We start from the raw sequence: 25,257 nt of genomic DNA on the forward strand, positions 1-25,257 counted from the left end.
TACGTGTATGGCCACCTTTAGGACCCCTGCCTGCAATAACCCCATAAGGTCGGCCCTAGTAGAGAAGCCCAAACATAAGGTTTGGGTAGTGTAGTTCTCCTTTAATACCAGATTTAATTTGGGGTTTGGCCAGATCCAAGACTTTTTCTGCAGGATTCCGAACCAAAACCAAACCCATAATCATGTGTGACTTTAGGACATGCAATGACATAGGTGCTCTTTTTAACCCTTCCTTACCCTAATTTCGATTCGGGATTTGTCCGAATCCCTATATATGTGAAATAAACCCTTTCATTCACGAAAAAAGAACCAAGACAAAACAATACTTGAAATAATTTTTTAATCCTTTGTGTTTTCTCCTTTTATAATTTTTTTTTTGTTCAGTTAAAGACAAACATTACAGTTCAACAGCCCCTCTCAAACGAAATACAAATAAAATGTCAACGCACACAGCCACACCAAAATAATTTATCTGTACTCAGTCTGAAACACGGACACAACTGTTAATATACCCACAAGAGATTATGCATCATCTTACGCACGCTAAGAGCTAACACACTATATTTAGAATTAAATTCCATCCCCTCTTTAGGAGGGAGCTAAGTGTCACTAAAAACCTGGACTCGACCAGAGGGGTCGACTTTTTCTCCCTTCCAGTGGACGAAAAGTTTGCGTGTACGCTGCGCAACAGATACTCCAACACGAACCCCTTTTCCGAGCAAGAGGGTCACTGCCCAGGTACAAAAGCACCGCTGTTGGTGCCATTGCAAATACAGCGTCACAGGGCACCCCCCTCTGCTCAGAAGGGACAAATTCTTATCAGATAGGAAAAACAAAAATATCTCATAGTAAGGCATATGATGGGTTAAAGCAGGGGCGTGGTTGCTATGTAGGTCAGACACACCCCTGGGTTAAAGGCTTCGCCTTATGACGCAAAATTTTCGATTTTATTAATTGCATTACATATTGATAACTATTGTTTTACATACAAGCAAACACTAGAGAAGGTGAAGGGACAGTATATATATGTATATATATTCATTTATATTGTGTCAGGGTTACTTTAACCATTTGAAGTCGTATATCATTACTTCCTTTTACAAACAGATAAAATCCCTCTCCGACAGGGCGAACGAACAGTCAATGTGTGTGCCACATACCGCCAATGCGCTCTACAGCGTGCTTCTACACTTCTAACTGCTAATAAGCCACGCAGCATGCCGATTCTTTATGCATTTGGTTATAGATATGGGCTTGCAAAGCTACAGTTACGCCACATTTACAACAATTTGCGGCTGTCACTGGCCAAATAACCTCATCCCTTCTCTTTTTCCCTTGCCAGTAGAGGCCTGGTATGGTTTGCTGGCAGAATCTATGATAGTATTTATCTTTTTAATGGGTGGGCTAGCCAGTATGTGTTATAGAACTACACTAACACACTCTTCTCATATCCAAATAAAAGACTAATTAGCAATTCAGATACAATTTGGGGCACGCGTCCTTTGTTAATTAATTTGCGATGCAGGGAATGGCTTTAACTGTTTAAATGGGATGGGAGGCAACCCAATATCAATATTTTCAGCCTGGGCTTGTCCTGCCCAACCATACAAGTGGGATATAATAGCAGTTTAGAGTTTCTTTACCCACTAGCGGTGACTGGTTTTTCTACCGTATCAAAAATAAACTTGGAAAACTATTAAAGTCTCCTTTCTTAAATGGAAAATATTCCCAGTTGTGTTTATTTTACATGTATATTCCTAGGTTCAAATAGTCAATATAATAATTTGTTAATTTATTCAAGTGGGAGATGCCATATTGCATTCTCCTTCTATAGCTACAGCAACCATCCTTATGGAAAATCTGAGTTTGCCAAATGGGTGGATCTTAACCAGATTTGGGCACCAACAGGCTAAACCAAACCGGGTTGATTCAGGCCGTGGGCCAACAATCAGATTATAATGGGGGGCTTACATTCATCCATCACAAGGGGACTGCATCAGTGCGCCAATGTAGTCCTCGCCCAATGGGATTTTCAAACCTGGTATCTAGATAACGGACAGGCAAGCCATTGGAAAGGCCCTATACATGGTCCAATAGCTGTTGAGACGATCTGAAGGGACCAAGTCGACAGCTTTTATTGGGCCATGTATAGCTAGCTTAACCTAGGGGAAATAACCTGATAGCTTCTTGCCTATATCTCTACATGCAACGCTTAGTGCATGTAGTCCATTTTTAAAAAAAAAACCCATACAGCAATATTTACAAACCCCGCAGCGATGTGCAGGTCAGTAAAAACTCAACCCCTACCCAACCCTAACTTGCAAAATGTTGTCATTGTAGGGTTTCATGGGTTTTGGGTCAACCTGCACATTACTGGAACCCTGGGATAATTTGGTGCCTTTTTTCTTTAAAAGGGTGGTTTAGCTTTTAGTATGATCTAGAACATCCTATTCCGGGCAACTTTGCAATTCATCTTCATTATTTACTTTTCATAGTTTTTCAATAGTTTGCAGTCTTATACAGCTTTCAAATGGGAGTCACCGACCACTGGCAGCGAAAAAAAACTAGCTCTGTGCTTACAATTTTTTTATTCCTTATCTGTTCATATTCCAGTCTCTCATTCACCCCACTGCATGGTTGCTTAGGTAAACAAGACCTTAGCAACCAGACAGCTGCTGAAATTCCAAACTGGAAAGCTGCTAAATAGAGGACAGACCTATTATATTAGCTAATAGAGAAATTAACAATATCAACAAAGCACTCTGCTAAAATGTGTTGGTGCCGTATAAAACAGCTACAGGCTTCACACAGAACCAGGACCCTTTAACGCTGACTTGCAGAAATCCTAATATCCAAACTGAACTGCCTTATAAACCTGTGACTTATAACCCATGCAAAAATTAATTCTTAAAAGGCACATGCATTTCATATGTGGCAATTTAATATATATAACATATATAGTCTATTCTTTGTATTGCTACAACAGAATTTCCTGTCCAAAGAGGGCTTTCACTGTGTTTAGATAAATATTAGACATTATATGCATCTCTATATATACAAATCATTTTTTTTAAAAGAAATTTTATTTTCTGTCTGCTTTAAAGTCTCATGTTAGCAGAAATCTTTAGAGCCAAGCGTCAAGAATCGTGGAGCATACATTAATAATAATAAAAAACAGCATCCAAAGTAAGACATAAGCATTAAAGTGGTAGCGCTACCAGGCAGGGATTAATCGCTGTGCTCAGAAGCAACGAATACTGTGCAGATGTTTGTTTAAAAGCACCACAAATTCAGTCGTAAGGGCAATAGCAACATGACTACCTGTGCTGCAGGCTATTTCAATACTGTGATTATAGGAGCATTTGGTACCTCTGCCGGGGCCTGTCACAAGGTGTTTATATGGGATTTTCCTTCCTGTTTTGGCTTCAATGAATAATAGGTGAGTAGGTGGAGCCAACTTTTGAGAAAACACGGACCGACAGCTGGAATTAACTAGTGCAAAAATAAAATCGGTTGGTTCCTTTGGCAAAACACACCTAAAGCTCAATCAGAGAAAGCCAACTGCTTCTGCCGAAAACGTAATACTAAGCTGTTAGCCCATAAACTGTGACCCTTGAAAGCACATTTTTAGTCATAAGGCTGATGCCACACGTGGCGTTTTTACGCTGTGTTTTTTTCTCAGCCTCAAAACGCCGCACAAGCCACACAGCCCCTGACTATGGTGTTTTTTAGCCTAGTACTGGTGACGTAGCAAATCCCGTTTCCATGGTGCTAATAGTGCGAAATAGTAAAAAATGTCCGCTAGGTCTGGCAGCTGCCTTTGTGTATACATAGGAATAGCTTGCTGTGCAAATACTGATGTATTTCGGCCAACGCTTGAAAAATCCGTGCTAAGGTGTTTTCTAGCGTATTTCCGCATTGTGTGGTTTGCTTCGAGTCTTTTCAAGTTATTTCTATGGATGATGATATTGGGCGAGAATTAGAAAATACGCAGCGTAAAAATGCCACGTGTGGCATCAGCCTAAAGCTACCAAAATTCGTTTATATTAAGGGAAATAACAATGAGGCCTCAGCATCGTAGCTTATAAAACAGACACATTTAACACAAGACAGTCAAAGAATATACATTGTTATCAATTCCTTATTTGAGTTCAGTTCCCCTTTAGAATGAAGGTGGCCATACAAGGGCCAATGAAAGCTGCCGAAAGTCGGAAGTTTATTGGCCCATGTATAGGGCCCTCCGTTGGGCCTACTTGATTGAAAATCTGGCAGATATTGATCAGGAAGCTTTAAAAGTCCTGTCAGGGTGAGGGCCGCATCTGCATTTTTATGCTGTCCTTGCCCTGACCGGCTGCCTTCCTGTAGTTGTGATCCAATCATTTGGCCTAAGAGCCAAAAAGATCATAACTGGCATATAACTATCAGTGAATATTTCCCTTTTACAGCTTTTACCTTGAGCCGCCATTTTGTGAGGTTCTGCTCCCCCCTGAACTTTTGACAGGAAAACAAATGCAGGCTCTTACTGTAACAGGAAGAAGTGTGGCCTCTGGCCATTCATTGGCTGAGGTAATGTTAGTGCTCTTAGTTTGTGTGTGACCACAGTGCCCCATAGTAGCCGGAGGGAACACCTTAGTACAGGGGTAGCCAGACTTTTTTCCTTCGCGATCGACTGATGACCGCGGAATACGGAAGTGCAGTGTAGTACACATTCACGCAGCACTTCCGCATCCCCAGCTTCATCGCGGTCCACCAGAAATCCATGGGGGATCGACTGGTGGACTGCGATGGACGTATTGGCCACCCCTACCTTAGTGCTTAAAGTGGACCTGTCACCCAGACACAAAATCTGTATAATAAAAGCCCTTTTCAAATTAAACATGAAACCCAAAATCATTTATTTATTACCACATCCATACCCATTATAAAAGCATTTAAAAATCCCAGCTGTCAATCATATATTGCCTGCCCCGCCTCTATGCCTTAGGCATAGGGGTGGGGCAGACAGTTACTTTCACTTTCAATTGAGAACTTTTTAGATGTTACTGCACTTCTCACATTCCCCCTCCCTCCTCACCATGTAATTATGTAACCAGTGCATGGACATGGGTATCAGGTCCCCCCATACTGGCACATAAACAAAATATAGGCAGGATGCAATGCCTGGTTTGATAACAGTGTCCACAAAATGGCCCCTGCCTGCTTGCTGCAATTATGAATTCCAAGGCTGAAGAAAATAAGATTAAAATAATTTATATAGTGTAAGTTAAGTTTATTTTGCTTGACAAACACAATAGAAAACAATTTGGAATTATTTCTTAAGGTGACAGGTCCCCTTTAAAACTGCCATTTTAGGAATCATAGGATTCACAGTGCACACAAACAAGCCAAGGCACCTATACATGCTAGGCCCCATCAACCAATGAATGGACAGAGTTACTGCATTATTTCTGGTCATGTGATCTCTGACAGAGCACACAGCCCATCACAAAATGGCAGCTCAAGAGAAAAGATGCAAAAGGGCAATATTTACGGATATATATATTCCAGTTTGCCAAGATTCTTTAATAGGTCACTTAACATAATATAAACTGTATTATAAATCCTGGAACAGGATTTGCAAGTGTGTGACAATTACATTAACCTTTATGTTTGGTAAATTATAAATAACTGAAATTAGGAGGGAAAAGCAAAACAGCTCCCTACAATGACATGGATCTCCATTAAGCTTCCAGTGCCAACATTTGCTTTTCTTGCTCACCAGGGTAACCTTCCACCAAATCCTGCTTCTCTCCCAACAGGCACCTTGAATCTATTACAGGCTGCAGCAACAATCTGTACTTGCATCTGTTGTAAATTTGAGCAAGAGAGTTGTTGTTATAATGCAATATTATAGCAAACAAAGAAAAGGCAGGGATGGGGCTGTGATTCTTTAGTGCAAAACTATATTTTAACCACTTAAGTGCCAGAGTGCTACAGAGCTTTGTGGCACTGGAAGAGGTAACAGCCCAAGCAAGGTATAATAAAATGGTTTGCTGTTTTAAAAAAAAAAAAAAGGTTTATTATTTTTGTCACATTCTCCTGCAAATATTAACTATGCACCCCCGCTATAATACGCTGGGGTTTTTTTTTACTAAGACTGGGCAAAAGTGCCTCTCTGCAGTAACCAGAAGCAACCAATCAGGAATTAGCTTTGATCCATCTGCTATAATGATGTGGGGCTGGCCTGATGCCCTCAAGTTGGACGGGTTTGGGATAAAGACGGCACATCAATATGGGGCATGGGATGCTTTTTACCAACCACAGAGCAGAATAAATTGACATTTCACTGCTGCCGATTACCCCATACCTGTTCATTGGTAGAACTGTGTGGTGCTAAGCCCGTCTCCCTCTGATGTAATTTCTTATGTCACCCTAGGGAGTGGGTCACCATGGGTATAAAAAAGCTCCTTCTCAGGTTGGGTTAGAGCCGGTGCAGGTCAACAAATTCCAAAACATTATTAGTCTGCTACAGGCAGAATACTAAAAGCAAATGTGTGATTGGTTGCTGTGGGTTATGGCAGTAAGACACTCTTATCTAGTAATGGTAAATTACCCCCCCTGTGTTGCATAACCCTCTCAGCGGCAGAAGCTGGCTGGCAAGATATCTGTCGCTGAAAGGGTTAACATCAAGTACAGCCAGCAAATCCTTAATAAAAATCAATTTCATAATTGAAAATTGCTTAAAATAACAATAAAATGCATCTACAGAAAAACAACAAACTATTTTTTTGTGTTTAAAGAATTTCAGATAGTGTCCCTGAGTCCACACTGGTGTTTGAATTCTCCCATGCATGCACTAAAACCTCTTTAAAAAAGAAAAAAAAAAAAAAGACTTCAAATCTGAAGCATTCACGGTTAAAAAAAAAATAAAATCCCACAGTCCATTCATCCTGTACCTACAAAGCAGCAGAGCCACTAACAGTATCACACTTGTCGTGCACAAAATAAACTCCAGTCGTCAGAAATGCGATCATCAGAGTGTTCACACATGCTTTTTTGTCTTTTTTTTTTTAAAGTGTGTTTAAAATATTTACACGCTGTTAATGAAAGTTACTATTGTAAGCACCGTTTAGTTTCGTGATATATACAGGTAAGTTGGATTACTAGAGCTTGTGTAAAGCAAGGCTGGAATTCTTGGGACATTGTGCAGAGGAAAATGACATCTACATTTGCCAAAAAAACATGTAAGGGTGAAATTTGTTAAGAAGGGCCCCCAGGCAAAGCAGGAAGGCTGGACCCCCCAAACTATGTAAAAAGTGAGAAGACTAGGGGTGACTAGACAGGTCACCCTTTAATACCTGCAACATAAAATCTGCATGGTGCATGGATGAAATCCGCAATATAAATACTGTAGCTTGCACTGATTTTTAGGCAGCCATGAAAATGCATATTTATCAGCCATGTAGCATGTAAATTTCATTTGTGGCTTCTATTAAAGGGGAAGGTGTTAGTCCTAAGGATGCCCACTCTACAGCCCTCAGCAACCATAGCTTTGGCCCTTTATGGCTACAACCAGCCAATGACAGCCAAAGCATTTCAGAAGCACAGATACTGCAAACCTCAGCATCTCCTGATTACAGCTGGAGGGCCTAAAGATGGATACCCCGATATAAATACTTAAAACACATTATCTTAACATACAACTCTTACAAAGCATATTTTCTGGCTATAGCACCCCAGCCTTCTCTGTCTTGTACGCAAACTGGCCTGCTACAGCCATCTCAATATGGTGGAATTTCACTTTGTTAGGTAGGGAAGGGTTAATAATCTCAGTGGTTTTTCCATACTGAATCACAGAATCATGTTAGCTGGATAATCTGCAGTCAGGAGATCACACTGTACTAAATCCAGCACAGAACCTATCCTGATTATGTGCAGGCCGGTGGGCCACATTCAGTTGGATACATTTCTAGGGCTGTCTGCAGGCAGAAGGTCAAAATACATTGCAGAGAGATTCAGTGATTCATGTTCTGGTAGGTAGTCACTTTGCATTATTCAGTAGCCCACCACTCTCATATCCCTGATGATTTAAAGGGACTTGCAATGCTCCTATACAAATCTCCAGTAATCCCAACCCCAAACAGGGCTGCTGTATTAGTCTGAAAGTTATAAATCTCAGTCGCTTTATATCCTGCCACTAGCAACCAAAACATCTAGAATGCATAAAAGTGTTGACTGAAAATAGTCTCTAATTAAAGGGAAAATATATCCAATGAACAACCAGGATGTATTTTCCATGTAATATTTCGTAGAGTTTAAAGGTACAGCAGCTCCCATTGTACAAGCGCAGAAAAGATGGCAGCACGGCCAAAATAAAGTGTAACTGATGGGTGGTTAGAAAATTGCCTTTCTTTGTCCTTTAAAATCAATGTCAAACTGTTTACAGCAACCCTGCCCACCCATGTTACTCCGATTCCTATTTGCATCACTGATTTAAACCCCCACACCCTGTTATACCTCTCTTCCCAGAATTCCATTCCCTCCTGACTAACCCTTCAGCCAACTTCCGCCTGCCCTCTTCAACCTGCGTCCCCTGTTCAGCTAATAAGGAGCATTGCAAGCCCCTCTAAATTAAAAAAAGGTCTGACGAGCTTAACAGGCTCCACAGTGGTTTCCAACCACAAAATAGTTGGCATGAGTACAACCATTTTGTTCACCCACTATATCATGCTGGTTACTGAAATTCAGAGAATTTAGAAAGAGAGGGGAAAAAAAAAGACATTTGGGGGGAAATGACCACTGTTTTGCTCAGTGGGGAGCTGTTAAAAATGTACATAGCACCTTTTTCCTGGTAACAATTAACAATGCAACTAACCAGACCCATAATAAAAACAAATATATTAAAAAAAGAAAACTAGCTCGGTCTTAGCTCTGCCCCTCAGGAGGTAAAGGGTACAGGTAACCAGAAAAGGGGATCGCTGGATATTTAGATGGGCAGACTACAAGGTACTGTACAATGCTGACTCTTCAAAGGCAGTCTGGAAGCTATAGAAATTCCGGGGTGATCAGATGACTTCTTCTTTTCTAGGGGCTCAGAGGTCTTTCCCAATCAAGTGGTTAAGTCCTCTGCACCCTTGCCAAGGGGCTTCCAGCATTCCTTCTGTACTGGGGTGTGTTTATAACCAAGGAACTGGGGGGGGAAAGACGAATTTGCTTTGATTTTAAAAGACAGGGGAGTAGAAGCCAGAGAGGTTGATGCCAACCCAACAGACAGAAGAGGAAGAATTTGGGTGGAGATAATGCCCGCTTTTATGTAAACAGCAGATGGATCAGTAGTTGCACTGGCGCTGTCTGGGCTGGCACAGGAAACTGCGGTGCCGTGTCATAGAGCGTCCTTGAATCTCCCGTGCCAGGTTCTGTCGCTGCAAGCTCTTTCGGCTTATTTTGCGCCTGTCCACATGAGCCTTGGCACGTTGGATCCGGGAGGCCTGGCCTACTTTACCCAAGATAGCAGCTTTGGCAGACATCGAGGTGGCGTGGTGAGGGGTGCGTCGTTCCACTCTTGTTTTAGATGGGGACCTGTGGAGATGGCAAGAATTATTTTTGAGTACCCTTTCACATACAGTATGAACCCACTATTACCACACATTTACACCTTATTCAATCAGAAGATCTATGACCCCAGCTCTGTGCCCATCATTCACTGATTTCCCTAAAATCCCAAAAAATATTGAATGTTTCACTGCAACTATACAATTCACAGTGATTTGGACCATAATCTACAGTTGCCAACCTCACCACTTATCCCTCGCTCACTGCCTCCTTTTAACAGACTTCAAGCAAACTCACTGGATACTTTGAAGATAATCTTGCTCTACATTTAAAAATAGTTATTAGAAGAATACTTCAGCCTGGTATTTCGCTTTACTCCTTACCTGTCTCTGGGTGCTTCCCGGGTGTCCTCTTCCACCACGATGCTCCCATTGGTGATATAGACAGACATGCTGGGGTGCTCAATAAGCAGATCTTCAAGAGGACTTGTCCCCAACTCGTCTTGCCCAGGTGCCTCTGCAGTGAAACAGGGGGGAGGGGTAACGAACCAGCTCTCGTCCATAGACTGGGGAGGGTGGGGTGGGATGGACCAGCCAATCCTGTCAGCCAGGGAGTGGGGCAGTGGGCTGGGGGTGGCATCATCCTCCTGCTCCTGTGCCACTTCATCCCCGCTTGAGTTTAAATCATAGCTCTCTGAAATTTGTGGGAAACAATACAGGAAAGGCAAATCCATGCCAAGGTAGGGTATGGGGGGGGGGCACACACATACAATGCCAGGTAGAGGAGAGGGAAGAGGAGAAACGATGGGGAAGGAGTTATTAGTTTACTATAAATCACTAATGCTATCATTATGGGGGCATTAACTTCACTGCTGGATGGAACCAGAACCAAATATATACAGTAGCAGGCATAATATCCCAGCATGCTGGCTTGTATTTCAGATATAGACTAGCAGTCAGGATATTGCATGCTTAGGTGACAATCCAGTGATTTAGCCCCTAAGGCTGGCATCCATTAACAACATGCAGTAAGTCTGAAAATGCCACTTCCTAAGATCTACCTTTATACATAACTTGTAAACGACACCACAAATATTCTCTATATTAATTGGGATTGTAGAGACCGACCCTAAAATCATTGGGGCCTGTTCATGGCACCTACCCATAGCTTGAAAATTGAATGAAAGTGAATGAAATGCAAAGTACGTTTAGGAGTCGGTTTATTTAGGCAAATCTTTTGTAGAGCATTTGGTACTTGGCTGAATCCAGAAATCATAGATTTGGTGCATCCCTAACAAACAGAAGCAGCAGCCCCACAGGTAGAGAATTCTTGCAGATTAGCCAGGGGGAAGCAGACCCTGCAGCTGTTATAGGGGGCTATTGGGGCACTGACTGATAATAAATGGTTATGAAATGTATTTATTCTCAAAGTTTAGGGGGGGCTTGAAATGATTTTGCTGTGTTGCCCAGGAACATCTAGTTTCATAACCACTGAAATTGTAGTTAAGAAGAGATGAGACAAGCAGTTAAATTAGGGCAAGATTGCTGTAGTATAGCAAGATGGCACCAGTAAGGCAATATGGGCAAAATGCAATTGTTGAAAAGCAACTCCCATCCTCCACCAACAGGCAAGGGTTACCGACCTACTCCTACTATACATAAATAATGCAGCTGCTTTGCCCAGGGGCCCTACCACTTTGCAGGTATGTATAAAGTCAGTAGACCAGTTATAGCCATTCTTTTAAAAGTAAGTCTGCCTGGAAACTGGAGACTGACAATTCTCCTTCGTTGCCCCTTATAACATTTTTCCACAGCACGATATTAAGTATCTGTACAGGCTCACACAACGTCCAGAGCTAAATTTAAAGCAGAACTGTTTGTTGGCCCATGAGTGTTTGGAGATACTGAATGCCTGACATTCTAACAAGGAGGAGTGACTACATAGCAGGAGCTCTCAACCTGTGGCTCTCCAGCTTCTGTACAACTACAACTCCCAGAAATATCTACAGGCTTGAATGTTGTCATTCTGCTGACAGAGATGGCAGCTTCCATTTGCCACCTGGACATGCCATTTAACATCAGGAGTGTCAACTGCAGAAGTGTCACACAATGGACATCTCTGATATACCTATTTTTTCTCCTACCACCTAATAAGGCTACACCCTTCCTGTATCGATAGGATGCTGGGAGTTGTCATTACACAATCACTTATGTACCACAGGTCAATGAAGCAGACTTGAAGGTGTATGGGCTCACCTGGGATATCGATGATGAGCCAGCCATCATCCTCTTCCTCAGAGATGATAGGCTTGGGCTCATTGGTATTGCTGGAAGGTACATCGCTAAAAAAGAGCCGGGTTAAACGCTGGAACATGATTGGAGTGTCTTCTGGGGATTGCTGGGACTTCTAAGTGCGGAAGATAGTGGGCTGTAAACAAGAGGGTGGTGAGACCTGAAACGGTCAGCAGAGGCCGGCAGAGCGATATGTAAACATCAGGCTTCTATATGACTTGGTCGAAAATAGCCCTGGAGAGAAACAAAATGCAACAACTTAACTCTTGCTTTTTCCACCGCCTGCGTTCCATACAACCCCCACATGAAACATTAGATCCTTCAAAATTTCCCTGCTTCCCAACCCCTGTAACCTCCAGTATGCAGTAGCGCGAAATGGAAGATTCCAATAATGTGTATGACAAATACACAGAGAATGAATGTTTCTGGGTTTTGCAAACACCAGTATATGCCCTCATACTGTACTGCCTATAACTATATTTTCTTATAAAATTAACAGAAGCAACATGGCAGCTCCCACCCACTCTTGTGTATATAAATATATATTTATATGTACACACAAAAACTCGGAGGAGGAATAGTCTGTGTGCACTCTGTAAGGGAAATTCTAGCTCCCATCCATGTATATGTTTTGTACTAACAAGTTGAGTCCTTACATCTATTTAAAGGCCTGTGTTCATCGCCTCTCTTTAAAAAGCATTCAGTATCAAAATAGAACCCAAAACACTTTTGAATTATGATTACATGACAAGAGAAGTTAACAGTGTTAACTTGACTTGGGCCCTAGTATCCCAGTCTCTTCCCTGATGCCAATATTTCAAGTGGGTGGTAAAATTTAGAGTGGGTGTACACATCACCTGCATGTCAGATGCCTTGCTCTCTTTAACTGCCACAAGCATCTGCAATATGCCATAGACAGTCACTATTTAGTAGGCTGGTCGGGCCTCTATGTACATAGAATGCCAGGACCTATTTTGAATCCCAGTTCAGACCTGGATAAGGGAGATCATGGCAGTTCCCCTGTCTTATTATCAGGAGCCCGAGTTGGAGGGATGGGGGGAAGGAACACATACATGCTTAAAAAAAAAAAAAGCTGCCCATCAATGTAAATTCTTATTAAAAAATAAATAAAATAAAGCAGAGCCCTGACATGGGGCTGTATTTGCATCCAAACCAATATGTGTGGCTGGGATCCATACCAATAAGTGTGACTGGGATCACAGCTGCCTGTTTGTTTGGTTTGACAGCATCCCTCAAATGATACAATAATTCAGAACGAGGTGCATATCCATTTTGGTATCAAATACCAGTCATCATTTCTGAGAGATTTCTCAAACCTGTATTGTCAGAATTTAAGTCAGGTGATGCTGACTTTGGACAAAAAAACAAAGAACCTTTTTGAAATAGTTAAATTTGCATTGCAAATTTAGCAACGCAAAGCAAAAAAAGAAAAAAAAACCCCACTTCATACATAATTACCATTGTCCTTGCTACTTATATGATTTCCAAGTAAGGAATGTGTCCTAATGATAGGGCTGTAGTTAATTATTGGATATATTAACCTCTGGCACACTTAGGATAACAGCCAGCAAACTGGGTCAGGATTTGGTGGTTATGGATAATTAGGTTTAGCTAATGCTGGAATTAAGAGAACCCAAAAAGAGCAATAAGTAATGAAATGATCTTAAATAATAATAGTAATAAATAATAACAATATATTTCAAAGTCCCTATTGAGAGAAAACTTGTACTAAAATGAAGGCCAGATTGCCTAAACTATAGCCATCTAAAACAAATAACAGGACATTATTCATTACAATTTATAATATCCTTATCATTTACAGTAAGGGGGGCATTATCCCTTATAATACATAATACTCAGAGTTCCCTGTATAACTCAGCCTGCAGCCTTGTGCCTTTATATGGTCACAGAACCCCTCAGTGACTTCTAATATCCTTATCATTTACAGTAGGGGGTACATTATCCCTTATAATACATGAGTGATACTCAGAGTTCCCTGTATAACTCAGCCTGCAGCCTTGTGCCTTTATATGGGCACAGAACCCCTCAGCGACTGCTAATATCCTTATCATTTACAGTAGGGGGTACATTATCCCTTATAATACATGAGTGATACTCAGAGTTCCCTGTATAACTCAGCCTGCAGCCTTGTGCCTTTATATGGGCACAGAACCCCTCAGTGACTTCTAATATCCTTATCATTTACAGTAGGGGGTACATTATCCCTTATAATACATGAGTGATACTCAGAGTTCCCTGTATAACTCAGCCTGTAGCCTTGTGCCTTTATATGGGCACAGAACCCCTCAGTGACTGCTAATATCCTTATCATTTACAGTAGGGGGTACATTATCCCTTATAATACATGAGTGATACTCAGAGTTCCCTGTATAACTCTGCCTGCAGCCTTGTGCCTTTATATGGGCACAGAACCCCTCAGTGACTGCTAATATCCTTATCATTTACAGTAGGGGGTACATTATCCCTTATAATACATGAGTGATACTCAGAGTTCCCTGTATAACTCAGCCTGCAGCCTTGTGCCTTTATATGGGCACAGAAGCCCTCAGTGACTTCTAATATCCTTATCATTTACAGTAGGACATATATTATTCCCTATATACACATTATTAGCTTAAAGTCCTCCGCCACAGTGCAGAATCTGCCATAGGTTACAATATGTTTCTTATGTTTTCATTGTGCCCTGAGCTTTGGCCACTTATAGGAACTGCATTTAGGATTGCATATAGGAACAGCAATGCCTTATATTTAGGCCATACAGCAAACCTTGTTAATCTCCTTACAGCTTGACCTTCTGGGACTCAAGGAACACAAAAAATAATGATCTGTTTCTTCCCTAAGGAACATATGAAAGGCAGAGGCTTCTCCTGTTCGATTTTGTGACTGCTTTGTTAAAATGGCTGCCGTTCTGCTAATGAGGCCTGCCTTGTGACTCACACTGAGGGGTTAACCAGCCGTGCAACTGTGGTCATCTGACCCTTAAGCCTCAGGCACTCAGTACAGCCTGCTCACTGATCTCACCTTACACACAAACACACACGCACTGACACAAGTACACAGACATGCCAATGCTTGCCACCTGTGACATCCAGCTGATGGGGGGAGGGGAAGGTTTAAAAACATTTTGGGTTCAACTTCATTGTGACCCAGGCCTTGTCATTTACCAGCGATGCACAAACCCCTTGGGACAATCACAGTCAGAAGGGGAGATATGTATGTGACAATGCAATTATCACAGGTGCATGAAAAAAAGAAATTACCACACAACTAATCAGGAGTGAAAAAATTGTCATCAATCATGTGGTAATAATTGCTTTAAAAAGTGTGAGTGAGGCCTAACTTATAGCAAGGAATTAACAGCAATGTGCAATTAGACTTACACAAGCAAAGGTCAAAGGCAATGGCGTACCTAAACACACCACATTCCAGGTTCAAAGACCCACAATCCCCAGGGTATAGAGTGCACACTTCTCTTCAGCACATTGGGTTTCCCATTAACTAGGCAATGTGATAAAAGGCACAAAGTTTGACCAGGTCAAGTAGCCCAATAACAAATTTGCTTCCAAGTAAATGCTACTTGGCGACTGTTTGCCAGGAGTTACTAGGCCAGAAGCAAAGGTTGTGCCTTTTATTACAGTACCCCATAAACTTTTGACACTACAATGGCTTTATGATGCTTGTTAGTGTCCTGATTTAGCCACCAGGAGGTGCTGTTTTATTATAGCCTTAAGATGAAATTACCTCACCAGAGCAGTCATACAAACATGGCTCCCTGAAGAGAAATAACCTATGCCAATAGAGCTCACTAATAAACTACAGAAACTAAAGGCTAACCCTACATATAAATATATTTGTTTTCCATTAAATAATGCATAATTGTTGACTGGAGAATTGTAAAATCCACAGGCCAGGCAGGAAACATTTCCAGGATATAACTTTAAAGAAATGCAGCGTGCAAGCGGTTCTAAAAGAGCTGTCAGTTATGCACGCAAACAGAACTAACTGTCGTACACATGCAGGTCTGGACTAGGCTTCAAAATAGTAGGCCCTGGCATTATAAGTACACAGCAGCCTACCAAAGGCCCAATAAATAGTGACTGTCTATGGCATCTAACAGCCCCTCTGGCATTTGCCAGAACCCACAGATTGACAGTCCAGTCCCTGAGTTAGTGAACACAAGCACCCAGCAACTGGGTACCCTAGATACTAACATCACCCTGAGCACCCAAAGCAGGAGTACACTCAGAGGGGTACGTGTGGATGTGGTATACATATAAAGAGAACTCGGACACCTGTGGAGCTGGTGAAACACACAAATACATGTCTATGAATAGAAATAGAATGCAAAGCCAGTGTGTGTATGTATATATATTATATATACACACACACACACACAAACACATATATACAAATGCTGAGCAGAGGTACACACAAACAAAAGGGATGCAGAACAGATGTACACACATACAAAAGGGATGCAGAGCAGATGTACACTAATAAGACAAAAGGAAGCAAACCTGCTTAGAACAAACAATGGCACCCAAGAGCCACAAAGACTAGCAGGCACAATTAAAATGGTATTGCAAAAACACTGTGAAAATTGTGGCATATAAATAACGACCATGCAGATGGTTCTGAGGAAAGGTGGTGTACATGGAGATGGACCTGAGAAACCATGCAGTACACACAGATAGATCTGACCAAGGATACACAAGTGTGGATGGGAGTGGAGATGACATACTAATAGAAATACCTGAGTATCGATGTTGTATGTGCAAATAGACCTAGACCTATTTGAAGCTACGTGTGCAGCGGGATGTTCCCTCAGCAAACACCTGTTAATCCTGAATGTGCAGAGACGCATTCCCATGCAAAGACAACCTGCGTGCTTGTTTTGAAATATGATAATGGCAATATTTGCTGCTAGGTTTGTTTGCACTATCATATTATACCAACAAGCATATTCAGGTCCTAGCCCTCAAGGTGCACACATAGAGGAAAGTAGAGAAGTATAGGAACAGGGCACAGACAAATAGTGAATAGGCACTCTTTGTACCTTGATGGTAAGCTCTGTGGGTCAGCCCTGCCTTTTTTGCCATTTGTATCCATGTACTCTATAAGTTAGGCTGTTGTGCCACTTCTCCAAGGCCTTAAATGTACAGGCTGCAATTTGTTATGCACCCCATGGTCTTTTACTAAGTAGCCTATCCCCTTAAAGATGGCCATACATGGGCCCATAAAAGCTGACAACTGGAAGCCTATCTGCCCATGTATGAGGCCTTTAGATGGGCCTAACCAACCATTATCTGGCCCAAAACTGTCCAGATGCTGATCAGGCAGATTAAGAAATGGGATGAGTAGCGCATCAGCTTTTTGATGTGGTTTGTGTCCCCACAGCCTGTCTCCCATCAATGTGATCCAATCGTTTGGTCCCAGGGTTACATCAACGTATGGCCAGACTCCAACTTGAGAGAAGTCACAAATAATAAAACCACTTAATGACAGACCACAATGACTCAAGTGAGATTGGTGGGAATTTACATTTAAATTGTTTAAAAACAGAGTAAAAAAATAAATATCACTCATGAAGTCATATTAGGAAGCAGTCAGTTGTCACAACATTAGGTGCAGAACATTCTGTACAGAAGGGGGAGGGCAGCAGAGACCTATGAACTGTTCCCAGTCTGGCATCATGAAAATGAACCCACTGCCCTCTCCTCCAGAACAGAGTATCAGACTGTAAAGCTGGCGTCATGTAGATTAATTGCTTGCAAGTCTCCTGACAAGGGCAAGCATAATACATGGCTTTGATGGCCCATTAGGTGGGAACAATGTTATATCTACATACTATGATTGTCCTTATTTGTTGGTTGTTGGGCATATTCTTAAGCCACCATAAATAAGTATCCCTAATGTAACAGTTTCTGTGTATTTTTAACCAGGGTAAGGGAAACTAGGGAGGGGAAAGTTGTGTGGGGGGAGGGGGGTAGTGGGCTGAGCTAAGAATTTGCTCTGTAAGCCAGTTGTTCCAGACTTTCTCATGTTGTTATTTACCAAAACTGTAAGGTTTTTCCATTTCTAGACCCCACCAAAGTCTGATTTCTTGTAAAGTTTTGGGCATCCAGGTCCATCTTTTAGCTATAAGACATTGAATTGCTAAGCACAATTGTACACTGAAGCAGTATTCACTATTGGTAGAGCTGGTATTTCATAACTTATCTGAAAATTTTGTCTTCCCCATTCTTCCATTGCTGGTCAGCCAAGTTACGCTCTAATCTCACGAACCATGCCCTCAGCCTGCCCAGTTTCACCACCGATCTGCCCAATCCTAGCTCCCATAACAGATTCCTTCCTCTGATATCACCACTCCTTGACATCACAGCCCCATGCCCTTAACATTACCAATTGCTAATTCTTACCAGTAAAGGTGGCACCCATAGCTGTATCACCATATCATTACAGGAAATTTTTGACTCACAATATACAGTAGAAACCAGTGCATTCTGAATGAGACATAATTAATAGCACTGTAGCATATGACAGATAAAACCTCAGTTCCTGTTATTGTTTTGATAATATCTGGCAACCCCTAAGATTACTTAACAGCAGCCCAGAACACTGAGCATGTGCAATGCCAGGGACACACAAAAGATGACCTAACAAGATCAAAGATGGGCACAACCTAGAAGGCCTGGATCATTACTAAAACAGGGCTGCTGGCTTCTTGGCTAGTAGAGAGAGTTTAGTATATTTAATACAGCAATTCTACCCTTAGTCATATTTAGGCTTTAGTTCTCCTGAAATAGGTTATATCCACATATCGGCAAATCAAAACTGCCAATGTTTTATGTACCCTTATTACCGTACACACAACTGCATATAAATACAGAAGTACAACCAAACCCGTTGGTAGCATATACAAGGCTATTGCTTGTGGACAGTTCAAGGTCACAGTTGCAGAGCACCAAAAGTCTGGCACAGAATCCGTGCATGATTCTGTTGCAGGTCAACACCTTAACCCCACCCATCATTATCAATGTACTGCAAACATCACATCCATAGTAACCGCTTACCAACAAAAGGAACCAAGGACCTAACGTGCCAATATTTATAAGATAAATGCACAGAAAGAAAGCAAAAACAAAACAAACATATACAAAACCCACATATAACTGTACAGCTCCAGCTCCTTTTAGGGGTTAATTTGAAGAGTTATTTGTAAAATACACACAGCTTACAAGCTTACAAGGGTATTAGTATATAGATGCTCAGTCACCCTCCTCTAGATGAAAGCATTCCTGACATCTATAGCGTAGAGGAAGTTACATATATGTTCCTACATAAGGGAATAGGACGATTGTGCCATATGAGGATTAACCGTCCAGCTTCCAGCTTGCCATCCTGGCCCGAGAATTACTTTGTGCAAAACTGTTTTTATTAAGGAGCGCAGCCAGAGGATCGGAGTTATCCTGAGCACACCCTGTCGGTTCATCGGAGGACATCAAGAACGTGACAAGCAATATTCTCAGCGCAGTCAACATACGTAACTGGATTCTCCTTTTAGTGATGTACAGGGGTCAATATAATGTTCTACAAAAGGAATCCCACTATTACAGCTTACTAATAATTGTCCTGGTGTTCCATATAAACTATTTTATAGCCCGTCTTCCTGATCCATATAACCCTCCCTATTAGTCTTCCTATTGCTCTATATAGCTCTCCCTAAAACTTCTCCTATTGCTCCATATAACCTTCTGTATAAGGCTTTCTATTGCTCCATATACCCCCCTATAAATCTTCCTATTGTTCCATATACCCCTCCCTATAACTCCTCCTATTGCTCCATATACCCCTGCCTATAACTCATCCTATTGCTCTTTATATCCCCCCATAACTCCTCCTATTGCTCCATATAATCTTACCTTTAACCCTCCCTATAACTCCTCCTATTGCTCCATATAACCCTCCCTATAACTCCCCCTATTGCTCCATATACCCCTCCCTATAACTCCTCCTATTGCTCCATATACCCCTCCCTATAACTCCTCCTATTGCTCCATATACCCCTCCCTATAACTCCTCCTATTGCTCCATATACCCCTCCCTATAACTCCTCCTACTGCTCCATATACCCCTCCCTATAACTCTTCCTATTGCTACTTATAACCCTCCCTAATCCTCCTCCTATTGCTCCATATAACCCTCCCTATAATACCTCCTATTGCTCCATATACCCCTCCCTATAACTCCTTCTATCGCTCCATATACCCCTCCCTATAACTCCTCCTATCGCTTCATATACCCCTCCATATAACTCCTCCTATTGCTCCATATACCCCTCCCTATAACTCCTCCTATCTCTCCATATACCCCTCCCTATAACTTCTCCTATTGCTCCATATAACCCTCCCTATAACCCCTCCTATTGCTCCATATACCCCTCCCTATAACTCCTATTATTGCTCCATATACCCCTCCCTATAACTCCTCCTATTGCTCCATATAACCCTCCCTATTACTCCTCCTATTGCTCCATATAACCCTCCCTATAACCCCTCCTATTGCTCCATATAACCCTCCCTATAACTCCTCCTATTGCTCCATATCACCCTCCCTATAACCCCTCCTATTGCTCCATATAACCCTCCCTATAACTCCTCCTATTGCTCCATATCACCCTCCCTATAACTCCTCCTATTGCTCCATATAACCCTCCCTATAACCCCTCCTATTGCTCCATATAACCCTCCCTATAACTCCTCCTATTGCTCCATATCACCCTCCCTATAACTCCTCCTATTGCTCCATATAACCCTCCCTATAACCCCTCCTATTGCTCCATATAACCCTCCCTATAACCCCTCCTATTGCTCCATATAACCCTCCCTATAACTCCTCCTATTGCTCCATATCACCCTCCCTATAACTCCTCCTATTGCTCCATATCACCCTCCCTATAACTCCTCCTATTGCTCCATATAACCCTCCCTATAACTCCTCCTATTGCTCCATATAACCCTCCCTATAACTCCTCATATTGCTCCATATCACCCTCCCTATAACTCCTCCTATTGCTCCATATCACCCTCCCTATAACTCCTCCTATTGCTCCATATACCCCTCCCTATAACTCCTCCTATTGCTCCATATACCCCTCCCTATAACTCCTCCTATTGCTCCATATAACCCTCCCTATAACCCCTCCTATTGCTCCATATAACCCTCCCTATAACCCCATCTATTGCTCCATATAACCCTCCCTATAACTCCTCCTATTGCTCCATATCACCCTCCCTATAACTCCTATTACTGTGGCAAATAACCTTCCCTGCAATTCCACCTACTGCTCCTTCATATTCCTTCATATAACCCCCCTTAACCCCTCCTATTGATAAGGAGGAAACACTGAAATATTTTCAGTGTTTTTGAAGTTATTCGCATGGATTTTCTACTGAAAGCAACATCTGTCTGACCTTTGCTATTCTCTGTACTGCTGGTTCAGACTTTTAAAACAATGGAGAACAATCCACCTACTTATCAGATCTCCCTTCAGTTCCTTGGCTAGAGAAGAACTGAAATCTGCTACATTGTTTCAAGAGTCAGATCCAGAGAAGAAAAAAAGAAAATCTGCTTGCAGCTGCAATCACATTTACAAATAACTTTAAAGACATTGACATTTTTTAAAAAATATGTCATGGAAAATTGTTTGGAATTATATTTTGTTTCAATACCCTCTAAAAGGGGTCATGGAAAATTACAGCCCGGTAGAGGACAAACTAGGAAGCAGACGGAACATCCACCTATTAGCTGGCAGTCTGAGATGCAGTAATTAAATGCCAACTGGGACAGCGGTATTAAATAGCTGTTTGTGGCCCCGCTGACAGGAAAGGCTGTTCCGGAATAGCAGGGCGCTGCTACCTTTATAGGACCCAAGGTTAGCACCGGGCACCGTTCCACACCAGAGACACCTGCCATTAATGTACATTTCCAAAGAAGGACTGAATTTTCAGGCACAATCCTCCTCTTCTGTGCCACCTCCCTCCCCCAACACCTCCCCTCGGCCTCGGTGTATTTACTAGAGAGGGATTATCCATCTGCATATTGATAGTCATGGGGACGCGCCTAGGGAATCAGCCGAGGAGTTATGGTATTTGTGTCAGGATTTAAACAGATGCTTCACCGGCAGGCAAACCCACAATCCCGAATTAGACTATTTTATCCCTTGAACTGTGATACTGATGAAACCTCTTCTCTGTGTAGAATCAACATATATATATATATATTTGGCTTCAATGCAAAGAAATGCAAAGAATAATCCTCCTCAGCATAATTGTATAGGTGGGAGCTGCTGTAATGTGGCACTGCAGTACAAGGTGACAGCTTACTGGGAACATTCCTATTCTCTATATATTTATTTTTACCTATGGGTGGGAGCTACCATATTGTTTCCCTTATGCTATATATTGTACCCAGAATATATATACTATGTAAATTTGTGTGTGTATATATATATATCAATATATAAACACAAATATAATGGGAAATAATGTTTTACCCATAACCCCATACTTCCCTGTAAATTCAGGGCAAATAAATGGTACAGCAGAGCTCCTAGTCATACATAGGTTATGGTTTTAGCTTTAACCCCTTAGGAACCCTGCAACATCTATATACAATGGAAGGTAATCACAGCAGCAAAGCTGAGATGAGTTAAAATGGAAGAGGGAGAAGAATCAAAATACCCAGAAAAGGGTAAACCTTTTAAAAAAATAAATATATAAAAATATGAGAGAATAAGGTGCCATGGGCAGAAGAGATGATGAAACAAGCAAGCAATCTAGAGCAATGAAACAGGAAGAAAAGAGCATAGGGGCAGACATGTACAGAGACCCGTTAAAAAAATAGATGTACAGAGGCGGAAAGGGGGAGGGAAAAAGAAAAGCAGGGAGGACTCGGAGTAGAGGAGAGAGCGACAGAGCAACGAGAGGTGGGGGAAGGGAGGAATGGAGAGAAAGGATAAATACAAGGAACTAGATCCAGGAGACAGAGGACAGAACCAGCTGAAGTGAAGGACAAACGGAAAGGGAGACAGAAGTGGGAAAGTGTAACAGATGGGGGGGGGGGGGGGTGAATTAAAGGGGATTAGGAGGAATGATGAAAATTTAAAGAAAAGGAAAGAAAAGAAAGGGAACACTTTAAAAGGTATAGCCTCCTCTATGTGTTTTTAATGATGGATGAGGAAGGCCCAAAGGAGCCATTGCTGAATTACAATTCCCAGCATCATTCTACCTGGCAATTTAGGGGATGCTGGGAGCTGTAGTGTAAGAACAGCAGAAGAGATGAAGGCTCTGTGATAAGGAAACAAGGTGCATACCTTATAAGCCCATTAAAGGCCCCCCATCTCAGTCTTGCTCTCCCCTTGTTACCAGATGTCCCCTTTTGTCCCCGAGAGGTGCCCTTTAACCCTTCTGAAGCTGGGCACTGTTTAGTGTAATGTGGAGGGGGGGGGGGGGGATTTGGAGACAGGCCTTTATTATTCAGGCTGAAAATATTCCTAATTTCCTTGAACCCTCCCCCTCAGTGCACATCTGTGAGTACGAGTGACAATTCCTTTGTCAGTAAATTAGCAATAGAAAGCCCCTGATGTCCAGTAGTGAATTTGTGCAAGAAAAACAGAATCCATATGCCCTCTGGCCTATAGGGCTGGGGGGCTCCACCCTTGTATCATTAGCTGATAGGGGGGGACATATACATGTCAAAAGGGGAAGGGTGGGGTGCAAAATATGCTTTATATTAAACACAAGTAGCTTCCATTATATACTGCATTACCTGCCAAGCATTTTTCTGCTGCTGTCCTGATCACAAGAGCTTACAATCGAGGAGTTACGAAAATACTATGCGTAGATTCTAGGCCACTTTATATATAAATATAACCTGATTGTCCCTGAAGAAGCGTTGAATTTACAGTAGCGCTACCCCACAGCTTTAACTCTGTTGGTGAATGCCGGTTACGCACGGAGAGGGTTAATACAACCCATTCACGTAAAGCTAGCGCTGGCAAAATGATGTCACGCGTACATTGATCTCTACAACTGTACCCACGTGTACATTGTGCGCGTATATATACACATATACACACATATATATATATATAGGTACATACATACAGGCAAACAGGTCAGTAATAGTACACAGCAGCTATACCCATCAGGTAGGTGTCTATATTCAGATATCTATATACAAATATACAACATATATCGGTGATTATTGATAACTGGGGGTTCATGCAAGATAACAGTATATACTTGATACATACAGAAGGTATAAATACAACAGCCAGTAGGTAGGTTTCTATCCTGTTACAGGGTGACAGAGGTAAGTGGCACAACTGGGGCAGACCAACAGCCAAGTACAAGGGGTATACCTACCTTCCTCTGCAGCAGATCCAAGTCAGGAGACAGAAGCCCAGCCTGAGGTAGGTACAGCACTGTATACAGAGCAAGCTCTGCCGGCTCATCTCATTGCTCAATCGGTAGAACACTTGCAACAGCTGACAGTTACATCACAACAGCCCAGCCCCGCCTCCCTTCGCTCTGACCTCATAGTCCCCCCCAGCTGCTTCCATTGGAAGGGGCGGCAACTAACTCGCCGCGGGGCGTGGCTTTGGGGATCTGGTGACGTCATCGATTGCAAGCCTGGATCGGGGAGGTTAGGGAGCGGAGAGAATGCAAATGTATATTCTGTGACTGGATATTAGCAGAAAATAAATGTCACTTTATTTTCATGTATGTAATACAATTTCATTAAAGCATATACACTATAGTGCCCCCCCTCCCCTTACTCTCCATAGCCCATACCCTCAGTCACCCCCATTTTGCTGTGCTGCAGTCTTGTCATTCTTACATTATTTCTCCCTCCAAGCTGAAGTGTCGTATTCTGGCCCCCCTGCAACCACAAAGCACAATCATTGTGACAATGGAGTTTTATGCCTGTGATATCCTAATCTGTTTGCTAAAGGGCTTGTAGTAGCCATCTGCAGTCTGTCACTGTAACCATGGCCTGGTTGCTAGGGTCACTGGGGCTTCAGGACAAATATAGATATTAAAAAAAAAAAGACCAAACTGAAAAACGAGTACAGGTATGGGATTCCTTATCCGGAAACCCGTTATCCAGAAAACTACGAATTACGGAAAGCCCATCTCCCATAGACTCAATTTTAATCAAATAATTCCGAATTTTAAAACTGATTTCCTTTTTCTCTGTAGAAATAAAACAGTACCTGTACTTGATCCCAACTAAGATATAATTACCCCTTATTGGGGGCAGAACAGCCCTATTGGGTTTATTTAATGGTTAAATGATTCCCTTTTCTCTGTAATAATAAAACAGTACC

The 25,257-nt window shown here is 42.0% G+C and overlaps 1 protein-coding gene across 2 annotated transcripts; it reads right to left on the minus strand.

Annotated features, from left to right (window-relative positions):
* Window positions 1-5,763: 5,763 nt before the first annotated feature.
* tp53inp2 (tumor protein p53 inducible nuclear protein 2) lies at window positions 5,764-24,453 on the minus strand. 2 transcript variants are annotated; one of them, XM_002932876.5, is made up of 4 exons: window positions 24,293-24,453; window positions 11,787-12,056; window positions 9,915-10,224; window positions 5,764-9,558 (listed from the first exon to the last, which is right to left on the minus strand). In XM_002932876.5, exons 2-4 carry the CDS (start codon window positions 11,902-11,904, stop codon window positions 9,309-9,311), a joined length of 678 nt encoding a protein of 225 aa, XP_002932922.1. In that variant the 5' UTR covers window positions 11,905-12,056; window positions 24,293-24,453; the 3' UTR covers window positions 5,764-9,308. The 2 variants fall into 2 exon arrangements, with proteins under 2 accessions (XP_002932922.1, XP_004918585.1); XM_004918528.4 differs by having other exon boundaries at window positions 9,915-10,047; window positions 24,293-24,450.
* Window positions 24,454-25,257: the final 804 nt, after the last annotated feature.

Source organism: Xenopus tropicalis, chromosome 10, assembly GCF_000004195.4.
Source record: "Xenopus tropicalis strain Nigerian chromosome 10, UCB_Xtro_10.0, whole genome shotgun sequence".
In the NCBI taxonomy this organism is placed as follows: Eukaryota; Metazoa; Chordata; class Amphibia; order Anura; family Pipidae; genus Xenopus; species Xenopus tropicalis.

Excerpts from the sequence above, each read along its gene's own strand:
- tp53inp2 (XM_002932876.5), bottom strand. The coding sequence starts at position 11,904 with ATGTTCCAGCGTTTAACCCGGCTCTTTTTTAGCGATGTACCTTCCAGC. Across the intron at positions 10,225-11,786 it reads GCTCATCATCGATATCCCAG|AGAGCTATGATTTAAACTCA; the intron begins GTGAGCCCATAC and ends CACAAATTTCAG. Across the intron at positions 9,559-9,914 it reads CGGGAAGCACCCAGAGACAG|GTCCCCATCTAAAACAAGAG; the intron begins GTAAGGAGTAAA and ends CCATCTCCACAG.